Source organism: Bactrocera oleae, chromosome 2, assembly GCF_042242935.1.
Source record: "Bactrocera oleae isolate idBacOlea1 chromosome 2, idBacOlea1, whole genome shotgun sequence".
Classification (NCBI taxonomy): domain Eukaryota; kingdom Metazoa; phylum Arthropoda; class Insecta; order Diptera; family Tephritidae; genus Bactrocera; species Bactrocera oleae.
Genome location: NC_091536.1, coordinates 44,178,120 through 44,195,436, shown reverse-complemented (window position 1 = coordinate 44,195,436; position 17,317 = coordinate 44,178,120). Strand labels below are relative to the sequence as shown.

At 36.2% G+C, this 17,317-nt stretch overlaps 2 protein-coding genes across 3 annotated transcripts in view; one reads left to right on the top strand and one right to left on the bottom strand.

Moving 5' to 3' along the window:
* The first annotated feature begins 2,207 nt into the window (after positions 1–2,207).
* lobo (lost boys) overlaps positions 2,208–17,317 on the top strand; it is a 375,899-nt gene continuing 360,789 nt past the window's right edge. For both annotated transcript variants that reach the window (XM_070113050.1, XM_070113049.1), the window contains exons 1-2: positions 2,208–2,875; positions 2,934–3,062. In XM_070113050.1, the coding sequence (XP_069969151.1) occupies positions 2,444–2,875; positions 2,934–3,062 (561 nt within the window). In that variant the 5' untranslated portion in view covers positions 2,208–2,443. The remainder of the gene's footprint in view (positions 2,876–2,933; positions 3,063–17,317) is intronic.
* LOC138856996 (uncharacterized) lies at positions 13,049–14,399 on the bottom strand. The gene is made up of 3 exons (XM_070108255.1): positions 14,057–14,399; positions 13,694–13,954; positions 13,049–13,326 (listed from the first exon to the last, which is right to left on the bottom strand). Exons 1-3 carry the CDS (start codon positions 14,397–14,399, stop codon positions 13,049–13,051), a joined length of 882 nt encoding a protein of 293 aa, XP_069964356.1.

The window sequence follows — 17,317 nt, the reverse complement described above, 5'->3', positions numbered from 1 at the left end:
CCGTTTTCGAGATATGTACATACTTGAGAATAAAGTTAACTTAAGAGTTGCACTGAAAAATTGAAATGATACGTATAACAGTCACTGCGACGATCAAGACACAAATAAAACCACAAAAATGTCCGAAAACTGTATAGAAAGTGAGAAAAAGGAAGCCGGCTTGACTTTCATCCCTATTCCGTGATGTTTGGTGGTCGAGAAGTGACAACGGCAGGAATTTGGCAGGGATAACTGATTGGTTGATAGAACTAAGCATGAAAATTATACAATAGTATTCTACAATTATTATATTCGATTGCCATCCATTGTGGATCTGTGGATGGAGCAGAATAATCTAAAAATCAATGATTGATCGCTTAAGGGAGAAAATTTAGAATTGTATATATGGGCTTGACCACCCTTTACATTGAAAGGTATGAAAAATAGATATTGGCCGATTCTCAGACCTACCCGATAAGCTTACCAAATTTTATCAAAACCGTTTAGGAAGAGTTTGGCAACAAACACCGTGACAAGAGAATTTTATATATTAGATAACTAATTTTATCATAACTAAGGCTAATATGGTAAATAGATACGTTGACAAATAGAAAAAAAATGATTTTTACTTTTTTATTATTTAGTTTAGATATATAAAAATTTCGGATTTTAGATTTCGGCAAATTTGCAAGCTGGAAAATGTAATGTATGCATATGGTATTATATAAACACTAAAATTATATTTAAAAACAAATCTAAAACAATAATAATAATTATTTTAAAAAAAAAGAATAATAGTGTATACACATGCAAGTTTCTAAATAAATTAAATAAAAAGGGCTAAGTTCGGGTGTAACCTAACATTTTATACTCTCATAATTTGAAGAGATTAAAGCCGGAGAAATACATTCAGGTGTTGCAATACTTTATAATAAACAAGGATTGCTGTCATCACAAAAATATTCTCCTAGAATTTTAATACTAGACTTCATAAATTGACCAAAATGTTCGGTAAAAAATCAACTGTATGCACTGTGGCCCATATAACTGTTGTCTTGGTCCATGAAAAGTTATAGTCCGATTTGGACAATGTTGGGCGTAAGATAAAACACTTTAACCCTCCGTATACGAGGTTGGGTATAACAAACCTCAGCGGTAAAAAAAACGTTACAATTTAACGTTAAACTTTTGTAATTTTATTGTTAAAAATCTATTCCAATGTAAAATTTTTTTTGTACTTCAATTATCATTTAACAGTCATTAACAGGGTATAAAAAACCCCACCAAGTACAGCATAGTAAGATTAGTCACGAGGTATACGTAGGGTTAAGGGCACTATTTGTGCAAAATTTTATTCTGATAACTTCATTGATGTTTGATTTGTATACTGTAAAGTGAAAGGATCAGATTTAATTTAGACGTTTGTTATCTACTCTTGTAAGCCCTTTTCTGCCATCTTGGTTGTGAAAGTAAATGCTTGTGGCTCATTTATTCAGTGAGTTAACGCACTTTTTGTAGTATTCATCATAACCGTTATATGGGGAGTACGGGATTTATTATCTGGTTTTCCTAATTTTCACAGTGTATGAAAAACATTTTAGCCCACAAGTGTCCCTTGCTACTGTGATCCTCAGCATCAAATTACAATTTTATATCTTTATTTAGTGCTTAGTTATGGAACTATCTACAATACAATTCCCCTTAGGTGCCAAGGAAAACGTCTACGAAATTTCATTTAAAAATTTATACCCCTGTATCTAATGGCTAACCAAACAAATAACCGATGCACAAGTTTTCTCTAACCTGTTGGTAATCATGACAATGGCCAAACAAATTATTTACAGTAACAGATGGCTAGCCAAACAAATAGCCAATCCTGTTACCAAAGAGTAACTAAAATTTTAAATAGTTGGCAAATTAAAACAGCAAAATCTATATAAAATGAGAGAGAACGAGTAAGTTAATCACACCGACGTGTGGTAAAATAGAAGAAATAGTTATTTTCTCTCGAGGCTAGAACAAAAGTAACCTATCGATAAAAAAATGCATTAATTACTGGTAGCCTATCGGTAAAAAGTGCATAGATTATTTTAAAATCTCATAATTACTCGAAGATCTGCATACTCAAAATTTTTGAATTTATGAAATTTATTAACAAGTAATAAAGAAGAAGTAAAGAAACGAAAAACTATCAAGAAAATATCAAAATTTTGTTTTTCACAATCACTTTATGTCAACACTTGAAAATTAATTAATAGAATTTTTATATTCACAATTCAAACAACGAAAATAAACAAAATTAAAGCAAATGCGCCAAATATAGCTTGAACACAATGTTCATAGAAATCATAAATTCGCCGAAAGAATTTTAACTCATATTGACAAAAATAAAAAAATTAATAAGCATTTGAAGTTACTTTTATTTGTTGCTAACGTATCTTGTTTATATTTTGTATACATCACCATGCCTCCAAAAGGAAATAGACAAGGGGCAAAGAAGAAAGACGATACTGTTCGCATTGACCCAAAAAAGCATGATGCAAAGTTAAAGGAAATCGAGGAGAGGCACATAGCTGATGTTCTGGCCGCTCAACAGGAAGTCTTAGATGAAGCTTTACTCGATGACGAAGAAATGTGCGAAGAAGAAGATGCAGTAAAGGAACAATATTCTGAAATTGAATCACCTGTTGTAGCAGGACACATAGACCTATCATTCACCGAGACTGCCAATGATTTTGCAAATTCTCCGCAATGCTACCCACCAAGTTATTATACCTTGTCGCCTAAGGAACGTATTTTACTACTGTATGCAGATAATTTTCGCAAACAATTCGGAACACTTTATCCAGAGAGAAGACCATTAGTACTGGCTTTGCCAAATGAATGCAATATTCAGGTAATATTTGGGTGGTTTTCGACGAGTAAATGAACACTTATATAAAAAGGAATTGCAGAAATTTGTTTGCACCACAATACGACCAACGGCATTTTCACACATTCCCTTGATTGGCAGTGAAATTGAATGCGCGAAATTCGTAGCTGACTTCATTATATACGAACCACTAGAGGACATAATGAAATTCGTAAGTAAAAATACTATAACTCGTATTGTGAATTATGTGTGTATAAGAATTAAGTTAATAATTATTTTAAATGATTCTTTGGTACAAGTATTTTCCATACCAAATAACTCCCTACCAATAACTTCTAGACGGCCAATCATCTGTAGCTATGAAACCAGGAATATTGCTTTTAAGACACTGTAAGATCCAATACTAGAATAACAGTTTTTGCGTCTTTGGAAAATTTCGGGTGAATTTTATCGCTTTGCTTATTAAAAAATACTTTCATGGCCGTTGACTGCGTACCGGTCGATATATTATTTTTTCGTTTTTTTTTCTTTTTATGCCTGAATTGGTTAAAAAAACGCTAAACCGACTATTTCTCTTTCTGTCCTCAACTGTAGACGTTTGGGAACAACGACCAATAGTGCGGTATACAAAAATGCTCGAAAAATTATGCTTTTTGAGAAGCTCATAAATTTTACTTGCGCTGTTTACCACACTTACTTTTTTTAGCTCTGCACTTCACTGCAAGCGAAAGCAAACACTGAACTGATTAACAACATTTATACTCCTGCTACTTGCAAGGATCAAAGACGTCTATATAGCTTCAGGGTTGGCAAAACTCTATATTAAAAAATATTGCGAAAGAATTCAACATTTACTATTCGACGAAATCCTGAATAGATTACAATCAAATTTGATATTTTATTAGGTATATTATAGATGATAGACTCACTTAGCTTAATTGTTATATTTTCCTTCGCGTCAGCTAAAACTACATTAAAATCATCTTCAAATGAGATATACAGTGGCGAGCAAAAGCGTTCGGATGTTCGCCACTTCTGCACTTTCAGTGCTCTAACATTTTAACTGTTAGCTCAAACCTTACCAAATTTAAAAGGTTAGTTCTTTGTTTAATGTACAACAAAATTCTAGTACTAATATAATATCAATAACTAAAGTGAAAGGATAGCCCTTTCGATCCGTAAAATTGCTAATTAGTTAAAATTAGCTTTGAGCAGTGTTGTGGCTATAAAAAAACGATGCAAACTACTAGGTTCCCCGAACGTGGGAGGACGCCCACGATTGTTAACAAACGCTGATACTAGGCAAATAGTCAGAAGACTCACTACAGCGGATAAAAGAACACCAAAGGAGGTTGCAATCGCCATAAATAAGACTTTTAGCGAATGGAACGCTCGGAGAGCTCTTCAATGGATTGGTTTTGTGGCCGCCGTTAAACAGAAGAAACCTGTTTTATCTGATAAAAATATTCAGGCGAGCCTACAGTTTTGTAAGGAACATAAAAACTGGTCCGTGGAAAACTGGAATCAGGTTATCTGGTCGAATGAATCGAAAATCAATCGTTTCCAATCGGGTGGCAAACAGTACTACTGGCGTCGCCCACATAAAAACCTTCAACGACATCATGTGTGACAGACTGTAAAATATGGTGGCGGCAGTCTCATGATATGAGGTGCGAACATTGATCCGTTGATCAAAATCGCTGGAATTATGAAAAAAAAAGACTAAAGACTGAATATTTTACAGTAAAATTTATCGAATTTTATAGACAAGTGTGCTTATCCAGAGGAAGAGATCGTTTATCATTCGTTGTGTAATAAAACACAAAGGTCTTTGGACCAAATATTAAATAATGTTATTTTAGGCCATTTACTTTACCTATCCTGAAAATTTGATAATATTTGAGCAGTCGTAAAAAATTTTACAACACTTAGAATGCAAAAGTGGCGCACATCCGAACGGTTTTGCCTGCCACTGTATATATATGATATAAACGTTAACCATTAGGGATATGAAATTTATTCCAAGGTTTGCACCAAATCCTTCATCATTAATATAATTTATAATTTTTTAAAAAACTTGTTCACTTATTTTCATTCAAATATCGCATAAGGGGCTTGTTGCATTAACCTTTGACATTGTTAAGGTATACTCGAGAACATACTTTCACGCAATTTTATAAATAAATAACTCAAAAACTGACTGACATATTTGGCATAAGGTTTGTAAAAATAACAAATATCATTTTATGTATTGTACTACACTAGATATTGCTAACGGAAAAAATGATATCTGCTTTCATTCAGGTACTTCACATACCTTCACCAATATGTAAGGGGTAAAGTCAACTGGATATTTGAAAATCCTAATATTAGTTATCTAATATGAGGGCTAGGGCAAGTTCTAATCCCATTTTATTCAATTTAGACACACAGATGCACCAATACTATAAAAACACACTCACTTAATTTTATTATGATAACTCACAGTTTGGCCGATATATGTGGTATAAAGTCATCCGGAAGTTCGAAAATCTTTCTACGAGTATTAGGGGCTTAGAGCAGTATTGACCCGATTCTATCCATTTTGACATAGTACTATCGATTCGTTATACCAAATAACAGACTTGTATTTTATTGTGGAGCTTAGTTATGGTAATTTATTGGTTTATCATGGAAAACGTGTAAAAAGTTTCATTACGATATCTCAATTTTTACTTAAGTTATCGCTTGCACAAACGAACGGACGGACAGATGGACAGACAGTCACTTGTATGTATGTATATATAACGATTATTTTTAGGTGATGCTAACCGTTAGGTGAACAAAACTATTATACTCTGTAGCAAAATGTTGCAGGAGTATAAAAATGTTGCGAAAGAATTCATCATTCATTATTTGACGAAAGGGTAAAATGATTGCAAACATATTTGGTATCTTGGTTGGTAGGTCGTATACTCACTTAGGCTTATTACTATATTTTGGTTCATATCCGAGAGGCTAAATTTAATATATTGGGTATTTCCATCATGGAAAGACTTACGGCTGAACAACGTTTATAAATCGTTCAACTTTATGACGAAAATTCACGTTCTATAAAGAATGTAATTCGCGCGCTTCGCTCAACTTATGGTGAACATAATCAGCCTTCTGAGCGTACTATTCGCAACACCATCACCCATCTTGAGACCCAGCATTCATTATTGAATAATATTCGACGTCCAGAACGCAGTTAAGAAAATATAACGGCCGTAGCTAAGAGTGTACGCGAAGACCTTGGAAATTCGATTCGACGCCATCCGCAGTAACTCGGATTGACGTCTGGAACGCCTTGGCGCATTTTATGTCGAGATATTAAATTGAAAGTGTACAAAATACAGCTTGTGCAAGAACTGAAGCCGCTCGACCTTACTAAGCGACGTCGCTCCGCTCTATGGGCTCTCGAAAAGTTCCAAGAAGATTCGACGTTTTTGAGCAAAAGCAACCTGAAGAGATTCATGAGCTGCCACTTTATCCAGGAAAAACAACGGTTTGGTATGGTTTGTGGGCCGGTGGAATCATCGGTTCATATTTCTTCAAAAATGATGCCGTTGAGCCATGATAACCGACTATTTGATGAATGCAACTTGGTTTCAACAAGACGGCGGTAAACAGAAATGTCAAGTTTTGGGTCGGTCGATTGGCCACCAGGATCGTATGATATCCCACCGTTAGACTTTTTCTTGTGGGGATATGTATAGTCTAAAGTCTATGCGGACAATCCCGCTTCGATTTAGGCGTTGGAGCAAAGCATCACGAGTGTCATTCGCCAGTTACCAGTCGAAATGTTCGAACGAGTCATCAACATTGGAATAAACTGATAGACCATCTGAGACGTAGCTCCGTCCAACTTTTGAAAGAGATAATGATCAAAAAATAAATGCCAAGGAATGTTCTTTCGAATAATAATAAACACTCCTCATTAAATTTGAATTTTCTGTTTTTTATAAAAAAAGGGGAGAACCGCGAAGTGGATCATCCTTTATAAGGGTAAGTGGTTTAGACCACGGTCTGGACCGATTTACTTCATATTCAGCGCTAAAGCACACTGTGTTTATGAAAAAATTTAAATGTCACATATATTGAACGACCTAACCGGCTTAAAGGCAGCTAGAAAGTTGGAAAGCGTGAAGCGAAAACAATCTGTAATATCTTTTTTCTTAATCAATGCATTACAATACATTTAACTTTTTTTAATTGTATTCGATTTTATTATATTTTATATAAATATTATATTTATTTTTAAAAATTATGGTCCGGAAATGACCTCCATGCTCAGCCACATATGCAACACTTAATTAGAAAATTATTCATTGTGGCCTGAAGTGTTAAAGTCGGGTTTGCCTCAATTATCGATTTATTGGACTGCTTCAATTTAGTCAGATTTCAGGGTTTAGTTTTGTACACCTCTTGCTTGACATAACCCCATAAAAAAAGTCTAGTGCAGTCATATCAGGTGGCCTTGGGGGCCTGCGGTGGAGTTTTTAAATTTTCTTAGGAGCTCCGCAATAACCGGCTATGTGTGCAGATGCTCTATCTTGTTGAAACCAAACGCTATTGAAAACGATACGTCTTCGGTACAGTTCTGGAAAAAATATACTCATTCAACATCTTTAAAAATCGGTGCCCATTGAAAGTTACTGTTACACCGTTTTCTTCAAAGAAGTATGTCTCGACAATACACCTTGATGAAACTGCGCACCACACAGTGACTCGTCCTGGGTGAAGTTCCGTCTCGTGGATTATTTCTGGTTTTGATTTACTCCATATTTTGCTTGTTTACATTTCAGTTTAGATCAAAATGAGCCTCGTCAGACATAAACAGGCAATTAATCAAGTTATTGTCTTCTACGGCCATTTCAATAATTTTTGACAAAATTCCAGGCGAATAGGCAAATCTAGAGGATTTAGCCGGCTTATTATTTGAACTTTGTACGGAAACAGGTTTAAGTCATCATGACTTATCCGTTATAATGACAAGTTGCGAGTCAAAACTCTTGGATTTGGATCAGACGATATGCACTATGACTGTTATTATGTACCTTGCTCAGTAATATCAGCATAGTATGTCAGAAATAGTGCTATAATACTCAGCCTAAACTGATATTATAGACTTTAAATGGAAAAGCAAATAAAAAGACATTTGAAGTTCAAGCGACAAATGTCACCAGTCATTGAGTAATGGGTTGCTCAACTGGCAGTAGTTTCGGCTACACAGTCTTACCGGAGACTTTCTGGTACCACGGGGACCTACTACAATACACCACACTCACCACCTCAGCAAACAAAAAACGATGGTTTTCATTCAATTAGAAAGCGATCCCGCGTTATTCCTTTTTTCGTTGATACTCCTGCGCCCCATCATTCTTTTCGGACAACACCGCTCCGCACGCGCCGACCGATTTAGCGATCCGATAATATATAAACTTATATTTAAAGAATTTTATTGCGCAAAATTTAATAATAAAATTCGAATACTAAACTAAATAGCGCATTTTAATTATTTATAACTATAAAAGTGGTGAGTGCTGCTAAATTGGGAAAGTATTAAATACAAATTTATTCAAATAGTTTGTCATTTTTGAGAGAATTTTGCCATACGAACCATTCACAATGGTGTTATTGGTGTAAGAGAAAACTAAGGGTGTAACATAAGATTTCTTGGCAATTTACAAGTATCAACACCAGGGAAATAGTTTCAGATGTTGACAAGACTAAATAATAAACAAGTAAGGAAGAGCTTTGCTCGGGTGTAACCAAAAATTTCAATTGTTGGTACAACTTTATATTAAAAAATGTAGCGAAAAGATGGAGGTCATCTCGGATGTAAAATTTAATGTCTGACGCATTTCGTTATTGATTTATTGCAATTTAAGTGGTTTTTAACAAAACCGTTACATGGGAAGTCACCTATTTTCATGCAGTCGCATGAGATACCGAAACTATAAATCCTGTGCAAATTTGGGTGATATAGCTTGAATAGTTTGGAAGATATATACATTAAATCCACGCCCACTTAAAACAAAAGGGTTGTGTGGTTTTATGAGAACACAGTAAAAATGACAATTTTTTTCACATTATAGACATTTAACTAAAAATCGCTTCATCAATCTCCAAGTTCCAATGGAAAACGGGAAAGATATTGGGAAATGATAAAAGTAGACTAGATCTCCAACTAATATTCTCTATGTCTTAGAGTACGATATACATAATACCAATTCCAATGTTAAGAAATGTACGCTTACAGATTCCTTTCTTTACAATGATGCAGATAGTTTATAGGTAATCTGTTTATATTTGGTATCACAGGATATTAGTATATAGAACATATTTATGTTAAAATTTACCGATTCCATGATGAATTCCATAAAATCTCTTGAAATATATATTAAAGTAAGGATTGTATTATTACCTAAATATTTATTTTATGTATGTTTTATAAATAATATATTTATTTGCTTTGGTCAATAAAAGTTTTTATAACATCTGAAAATACCAATCGGTCGATCATATGGTCATATAGATGTATATAATTATGTGAAACATATTATATGAAAGAACGCATAATGTGGTGTATCAGGGCTGCAAACCACTACAAAAATCTATGCGGTTCGGTTCAGTGGTTCGAACCACTCAGAAAATACTTATACCGGTTTATGAGTATCCCTGAACCGACCTTCGGTTCGGTTCAACTGGTTCAGTTTTTTATACTAATTGATATGAGAAAACCCATGTATACATATCTATATGTATGTACGAAAATAAAACGCTTCGTAATTGAGATTAAATTCGTGTAAAATATTTATTTATTACAAGTTTTTAGCGTTAATTACAAAACCTAAAGGAAGATAATTATAGTTATTATTATATACCACACATACATATGTAGGATAACAAAATGTAGACTGTCAATGAAAGAAATTGTAATGTAGAGTGCTTCTGGAATTTCTTCTTCTTCGAAATTTCACCAACGTTCTTCTCTGAAATGTCGGCGTGCTTTCTTTGTACGTGTCTCGCCAACTTTCCTGTATGTATTCCTTTCATTTTAAATTTGTAATGTATTTACGCACTTCTATAATAATTTTTGTCAAAATAAAAGCTTTTTTATACTGGAATCACACTATAAACAAGCAAATAATCACTTTAAAGGTATGCCAACCTTCTGAGAATACAAACGCGATCATTTGAAATTACAGTGAAAAATTACACCTCATGGTGATGCATTTGTTGCAGCTTATCATAAGGGCTCGTAGGCAAACGCATGCTCGGGGAGATGTGTATGACGTTTTCTTTTATGAATGAGTCAACTTCGATTGTTGAGAGAACGCCTACGTTCATTAAGGTAAATGTTGTTGTTGTGTGATTTACTATAAATTTGGGCTTCCGAAATTTGGCTGCCATATTGGCATGTGTGTGTGCTGCTTACGCTACTTGAAACGATTGTTGTTTTTATAGAACAATGCTTGTAGGATATAGAGCAGTGCGCGCACATGTTATTACTGAGAGGCGTCACGCGGCATGTAACACACAGACGAAAAAGTTTGAGACGATGTAATAAAGTGTCGATTCGTTGTACTAAATTACGGTTTTTATCTTAATTTGCGGCTTAGCTGTGGTCCGATTACTCCCATCTACGAACTCGTTCTCACATTTTTGACAAGAAGTACGTGTATCAAGTTTAATACGATACTTAAATTTTTACTCAAGTTATCGCTTGCACGGATGGACGTACAGACAGACAGTTACTCGGATTGATGTCTACATATTCGGTATCTGAGTGCTTAAAAAGTTACCGTCCAATCTCGATCATTATGCAAGTGAAATCGTGTACCTTAAAGTACTTTGTGTTCCCAGTTTTTTTTCGATAACGTAATGAGCTCTCGATATATACTGTACAGTGAAAAGATTTTAAAAAGAATTTCAAATTTTTTTATGTTGGAAGTTGCCCGATTTCGCCCAACGTACCCGATCTCCCAACGTACATAAATTTCAAAATAATGTTATATACAAAACTGACCATAGGTGAAATCAGTTAGGCAGTTCCGCAGATATAAGATTTCAACAAAAAGTAGGTGGTGCAATGTCCATTGTCCAATTTTTGCATCGGCTCACATGAAGCTCTTTCGTAACCTCTCTGCCGTATTTACTTATTGAGTTATTGCTCTTTTAGTAGTTTGTTACATAACCGTTATACTTGTATAGGTGCGCGTGGTGATCATCCGATTGCACATGTTTTTTTTTTATAGTTTTTAAAGAAAAATCGTTGGTTGTTCGTAAGATATGCACATTAAACTTTTTAGAAGGCGAGGTCACGCCCACTTTTTAAAAAGTTTTAAACCAATGATGCACAGGTGATTTACACTTTGATGCCCTGTACTAAATAATAGTTTTGTGTTTTAATTTGTGGCTTAGTTATGACATTTTATAAGATTTCAATTAGCGACATTTTGTGAGGATGGCAATAGTCCGATATCTCCCATATGCAAGAATAACCTTCCTTGCTCGCCGGGGAACATATGTATGTATGAAGTTTCATTGCGATATCTCAAGTTATCGTCTGTATGGACAGCTAGTCACTTTGAATTTAGCACGTCTTGTCATCCTGATAATTTATTTATATAACTCTATATCTATCACGATTAGTTTTAGTTGACAAAAGAACGGCTATGTGAAAAAAACGATTATACTCTCTGTTGCACCATGTTGCGAGAGTTTGAACTATGTATTCCATATTCTAGGTACCGAATATATTTGTATAAACGTTCTATGTCAGTCAATGTGAGAAATGTTTTAACTAATCATGCCTTTCCAAACATAGTTTGCTGCGGCCCAACAAACAAACAAATATTTGATATTACAAATAAAATATTTGAAGTCAGCCCATATGTTCCCTTAATCTGTACCTTATATAATATAATATAAAGTTCGAGCTAAATAAAGATTAGTGAAACAGATGAAAATGTTACAATAATCTTACGAGCAGTTGCAAATGTTCGCAATCTACCTATAGAAGTAACTACATATCTCAATACTAAAGTATTCTTGAAAGGAAATCTTTCAATAGGTAGGGATATTGAAGTACATGGTACAGCTACTATTGCCAAGTGCACCAACGAACTAACGCACTAAACACATATGTCATTGTATTCAACAAGAAACATATTTTCCAAACTCAAATTATTTCATTGTGAAATATCATATATGGCTTCCAAATTTTGTAAGAAAACAAAACTTAATATTTTTGAACATAGGAGGTATTACGACCTCTTTTTATACTCTGTCGGGGTACTCGACGTTGAGTTTGCCGGTGTGCCAAATAAAAGAAAATATTAATTAAAATTCAATAAAATGTAACTTTAATTACTTTGAGTATATTGGGTAGACAATTTGTGTGGGATAATTGTACAATATGTATATATAATAAATAAGTGTTATATGTATAATTCAATTTATGTGTTATTTATAAGTTAGACTTAAATAAGATAAATTAACTATAAATTCAAATATAACCTGATGTGGGTTGACAATCCCGCGTAGATTTTGGTGGTGCTGCTGTTGTTGTTGTTGTCCTCCTGGGGCGATCTGATGTTCGCGCCTTTTTTTTGTACGTCCGCGTTGTGGTTTTCTCCTGCCTGCTGATTTGTTCTAATTGGAATTATTAGCTATGTTGGTGCTGTTCAGCTTTTTGCATTGTCCTCTAATTCGTATTTATACGAGTTTGGAGAACAATGCAGGGATGTGTTCATTTGGTATGAACATCCCGGCCGCCTCAAAAAGTTATTAGATCTATTTCGCTTTGGATTAATGAATATTGTTTTAAAATGGGTTGAGTGGTTACTTAGGGTTTAAATCGCACAAGCACCGGTTAGAGTCCAACCGAGTGCAGTGTTTTGTGCGATCACGGTGCTGTTGTCTGGGTTGAATAGTCCGGGTTTCATTGTCCTTGGGTAGATGTCTACTCCCAGTTCCATCATGATTTTATCATCCTTGTGGAACATAGGGTCGGCTAGGGCTAAGTGGTCGAATTTCTTAAAGATTTCGCCACCTATATCACGATTGTAGGGTCGGGTCGGTAATTCCTGCGTCATAAGGCAGTTGACTTATACTAAGTTACTGCGTCAAACTTTTCGTGAATGTTCATTTTAGTAAATTTTGAACATGTCACCAGCCGGTGATCTTTTTTACACAATCCACAAGCGACGTGTTTATGTGTGCGTTTTGATGAATGGGTGATAGTATGCCGTGCCGTGCGGTGGGTACTTCCTGTTTCTTCTCGAATGGGGGAGAGGGTCGCTTTAAAGCGATGTAAGCGTCTAGCCAGAGTCCCATTGTCGGAGAGTGGGGTGATGCTTCGGGTGACGCTGAGTGATCGTACGACGAAGGCTGGGCTGCTCTGTCGGCTGCAGATTGATTCGATGCTATTTTGAAGAGCCATGTCACTATAAAGAAATGAGATTAGTTATTTGGTAAGGTGACTATTTTGGTTATTGGGCGGGTAGTTGTTCCTTGAGAAGTACGTATGTTAACTACTCTGGTCTTATTGTCTGCACCGAGATAGGTTTTTTCGATGCGACCAAGTTTCCATTCATTTGGGGGTAGAGTTTCTTGGCGTATAACTACCATATCATTGACCTCTATATTGCGTTGAGGGTATTTCCACTTATACCGTTTGTGGAGTTCTTTTAGATATTCTTCTTTCCATCGTTTGCAGATGTTGATGGAGTATTTTTAACTTTTGCCATCTATGTGCGATGCTTAGCTGCGTATCTTCTAAGTTGGGTTCTGCTGGGGTTAATAAAGGGGTACCTATTAAGAAATGGCCTGGAGTTAAAGGTTCTATATTCCTGGGGTCTTCACTTAGTGGGCTTAAAGGTCGAGAATTTAAGCAGCTTTCGATTCGGGTTAGAAGGGTGGGTAATTCTTCGAAAGTGAATTTTTGGATCTGAGACACGTTTTTTAAGTGGCTCTTTAAACTTTTCACTCCTGCTTCCCAGAGTCCACCCATGTGTGGAGCCCCTGGAGAATTAAAGTGCCAGTTGATGTTTAGGTGTGCTCCACTTATTGTTACTTGTGTTTTTAGTGATTTTATGAATTCTTATCGATCTTTGATTAAGAGTTTAGACGCTCCCACGAAATTAGTACCATTGTTAGAATAGAGATCGGCGGGACATCCGCGCCTAGAAAAGAATCGTGCGAATGCGGCCATGAATGATTGGGTGGTGAGATCGCTTGCTGCCTCCAGGTGTATTGCTTTGGTTGCAAAACAAACAAATACGCATACATAACCTTTTGTGATCAAGCACGCTCTGCCGGTGTAATTTTTTATGTCATAAGGACCGGCGAAGTCGATTCCTGTTGCTGCGAATGGGCGGGTTAGGGTGGTACGTTCCGCTGGAAGAGCAGCCATTATTTGAGTAGTTTCTCTCTTCTGGTGTAATACGCAAGTTTTGCACTGATGGATAATGGACTTGATGAGCGTTTTAAGCTTCGGTATCCAAAGTTCCGTACGCATGAGTCGTAAACTAGTTGGTTGCCACCATGTAGGGTAATTGAGTGAGTAAATTGGGTGAGTAGTTTTATTAATCGACTGCTATAGGGTAGTATAATCGGATGACGCTCGTTATACGATAATGCGGCTGAATTGCTCAATCGGCCATTAACTCGCATTATTCCTTTTAGATCGATTAAAGTTTTTAGGGTCAAAATGTTACTTTTTCTGTGTATGCTGGTTTTTTGAGTTAAAGCTTCCTAAAATACTCCTCCTGGAAGAGCTTTCTTTGGGTTAAAATAATTAACTTCGTGCGGGTAGTTTTAAACTCGTCTGGAGTTATTTCCAACGTTGTGTGTGGCTGTTGTGATCTGTTGCGTGAGGCATTCGAGCAGAATCTGAATAAATATGCTTTGACTCGAATGGCTCCTCTTGTGTTGTGTTGACGAAAGTCTTGATTGGCCGCAGTTCCAGTGTTGTATCGATTGCTTTTCGGGTAATTGGCCAAAGTTTCGGGTCGAGTTTTAGCCATTGGGGTCCGTGCCACCAGAGGTCATTGTTAACCATTTCCCAGATCTGCCGGATTGTCCTGGCTTTCGGTGTGACTCGGATTTTCGGTTCCAACTTTTTCTGCAATTGTGGCAACTCGGTGGGATACAAAGGTTGTCCATGAGCAGGGGGGTTTGCTTAGCCAAGAAACGACAATTGTAAAATCCGTCCAAAGGTGAGTGCGGTACTGAGTAATGTTTAATTGGGGTAGGGTCGCATCCACTAGATTCGCCAGAAGAACCGCTCCGCAAAGTTCTAGCCTTGGCAAAGATATACTTTTTATTGGGGACACACGAGTCTTGGATATCAAAAGAGTTGACCAGGTGTTTGTGTTTGTAGAAACACTGATGTATAGGTTTGCTGCGTAAGCTTTTTCTGATGCGTCAGAGAATCCGTGGAAATTGATGATCGCGGATGTCTAAAAGTGGGTCTGAGGAATTTCAATCAGATTTATGGTTTCGTAATCCTTTATGAAGGTTTTCCAGCGATGTAGAGTTAAGCGTTTTAAACTTTCATCCCAATCGGATTTATCGAGCCATATTTGTTGCATTATTATTTTGGCTGTGACTACAACGGGACTGTGCCAACCAGCTGGGTCGAACAATTTTGCTACAATCGATAACACTTCTTTTTTAGTAAACGATGTTTTATCGGGAATAGGGTTGATGAGAAAAAAAAAATGCATATTTTTTTGCATTCCATCTGATCCCCAGTGTTTTTGTGCTATTGGATTCCGGTAAACTGAGTAAGTTCGTATCCAACAGGTGTTCTTGTGAGATTCCAGATAAGACTTTTTGGTCTTTTGAGGTCCATTTGCGTAGAGTAAATCCTGCGGACTCCAAAGATGAAGTAAGTTCGTTTCGTGCCATCTTCGCAGTTGCTAAGTCATGTGCTTCTGCAAGTACATCACCGACGTACATTCCGTTTCGAAGTATCTCTGCTGCCAGTGGGTGGGTTCCTTGTACATCATCCGCTAATTTGAGGAGGGTACGGATAGCTAAATATGGGGCACAGTTAATACCAAACGTAACAGTTTGCAGTTCAAAATCTTCTATGGGGTCATTAGGCGATTTTCTAAATAAGATTCTTTGAAATGGGGTGTTTTTTCTTTCAACAAGTATTTGACGATACATTTTTGAATATCTGCATTGAATACGATTCGAAACATACGCCACTTTACCACAAGGATATTTGACGTGTGGCATGATGCGTTAAATACCCCTCGCAGTTGGGTCGTTAAGCGATCGAGTTTGATGACTGCGTGATGTGGTAGATAGTATATTTTTGTATTCTCTGCGGGGTCATATTCTATTTTGGTTATATGACCGAGTTCCAGGTACTCGTTGATGGCCTTGTCGTATTCTGTTTTTATTTCAGGTTTTCTAGATAGGGATTTTTCATTTCTTAGAAACTGAGCTAAAGCTATATGTCTTGAGTTGCCCAAGTCTATTTTTTCTGGGGTTTTAAAGGGTAATGTTACCACGTAGCGCCTAGTTGAGTGTCTTCGGGTTGTTTTTTAATAATTTTGCTCACACAGTATATCCGAAGTTGAGGGTAGAGGCTTTTTCGGAACTTCTTCGACTTCCCAAAATTGTGTGAGCAACTTGTCTGGGGTCGTCTTATTGAAAAATGACAATATTGAGGGTAACATGTGTTTTTCAGGTGTGGGTCCGAAGAGAATCCAACCGAATTCTGTTTCTTGGGCTAATAATGATCCGAGTACATTTCTCTGTACGCCACTGAGAATTATTTGTGGCTACAGATCACTTCCGATAAGGATATCGACAGGTCTGGGTTAATAGAAGTGAGGGTCAGCTAAGCTAAAACCGAATTCTTTATTAGAAATTATTCTATCAAGTGAGTGAGTGGGTAAGTTATCGGTTAAAGTTTGTAAGATAAACGCGTGGGTTGTTATCTTAAATTCCCTTTTTGTTGGTGAACGAAGGGTGAGTTCGCAAGTTTTGGTAGCTGTTGCGGAGACAGTGTTGTTCAATCCGGTCACTTGTGCGTTTTTCTTGAATGTGGGTATGTTCAATTTTCTGTGGAACTTCTCGGAAATGAACATAGCTTCTGACCCAGAGTCGATTAGTATTCGAGCTGTATATAATTACCCTTTGTAAGAAACTTGCATTATGGCAGTACCTAGCAAAACCTGCTTCCTACTTGAGTTGTGTGGGTCTTGAGTTTTATTTTCAGTGGACTGTAAGAGGGTTATTTTTTTTTGTGTGTGTCTTATATATGCACAATATTTAAAATTCCGATGAACGAAAAATTTCCTACTAGGCCTTTTGAATTTTTTTCTACAGGGTTTTGGCTTGCTCGCAATGCACTAGCAATGAATATTTAACAGAGCGGGTAATGCAATTTGAATATATATATATATATACGTGTAT

What these genes read in the sequence shown, in the direction of transcription:
- LOC138856996 (XM_070108255.1), bottom strand. Translation starts at nt 14,399, where the DNA reads ATGCGTACGGAACTTTGGATACCGAAGCTTAAAACGCTCATCAAGTCC. An exon ending in ATTCTTTTCTAGGCGCGGAT is followed by an intron (nt 13,955 to 14,056) that starts GTCCCGCCGATC and finishes TAAAAACACAAG; the next exon opens with TAACAATAAGTGGAGCACAC. An exon ending in TCCAGGCCATTTCTTAATAG is followed by an intron (nt 13,327 to 13,693) that starts GTACCCCTTTAT and finishes ATTTCTTTATAG; the next exon opens with TGACATGGCTCTTCAAAATA.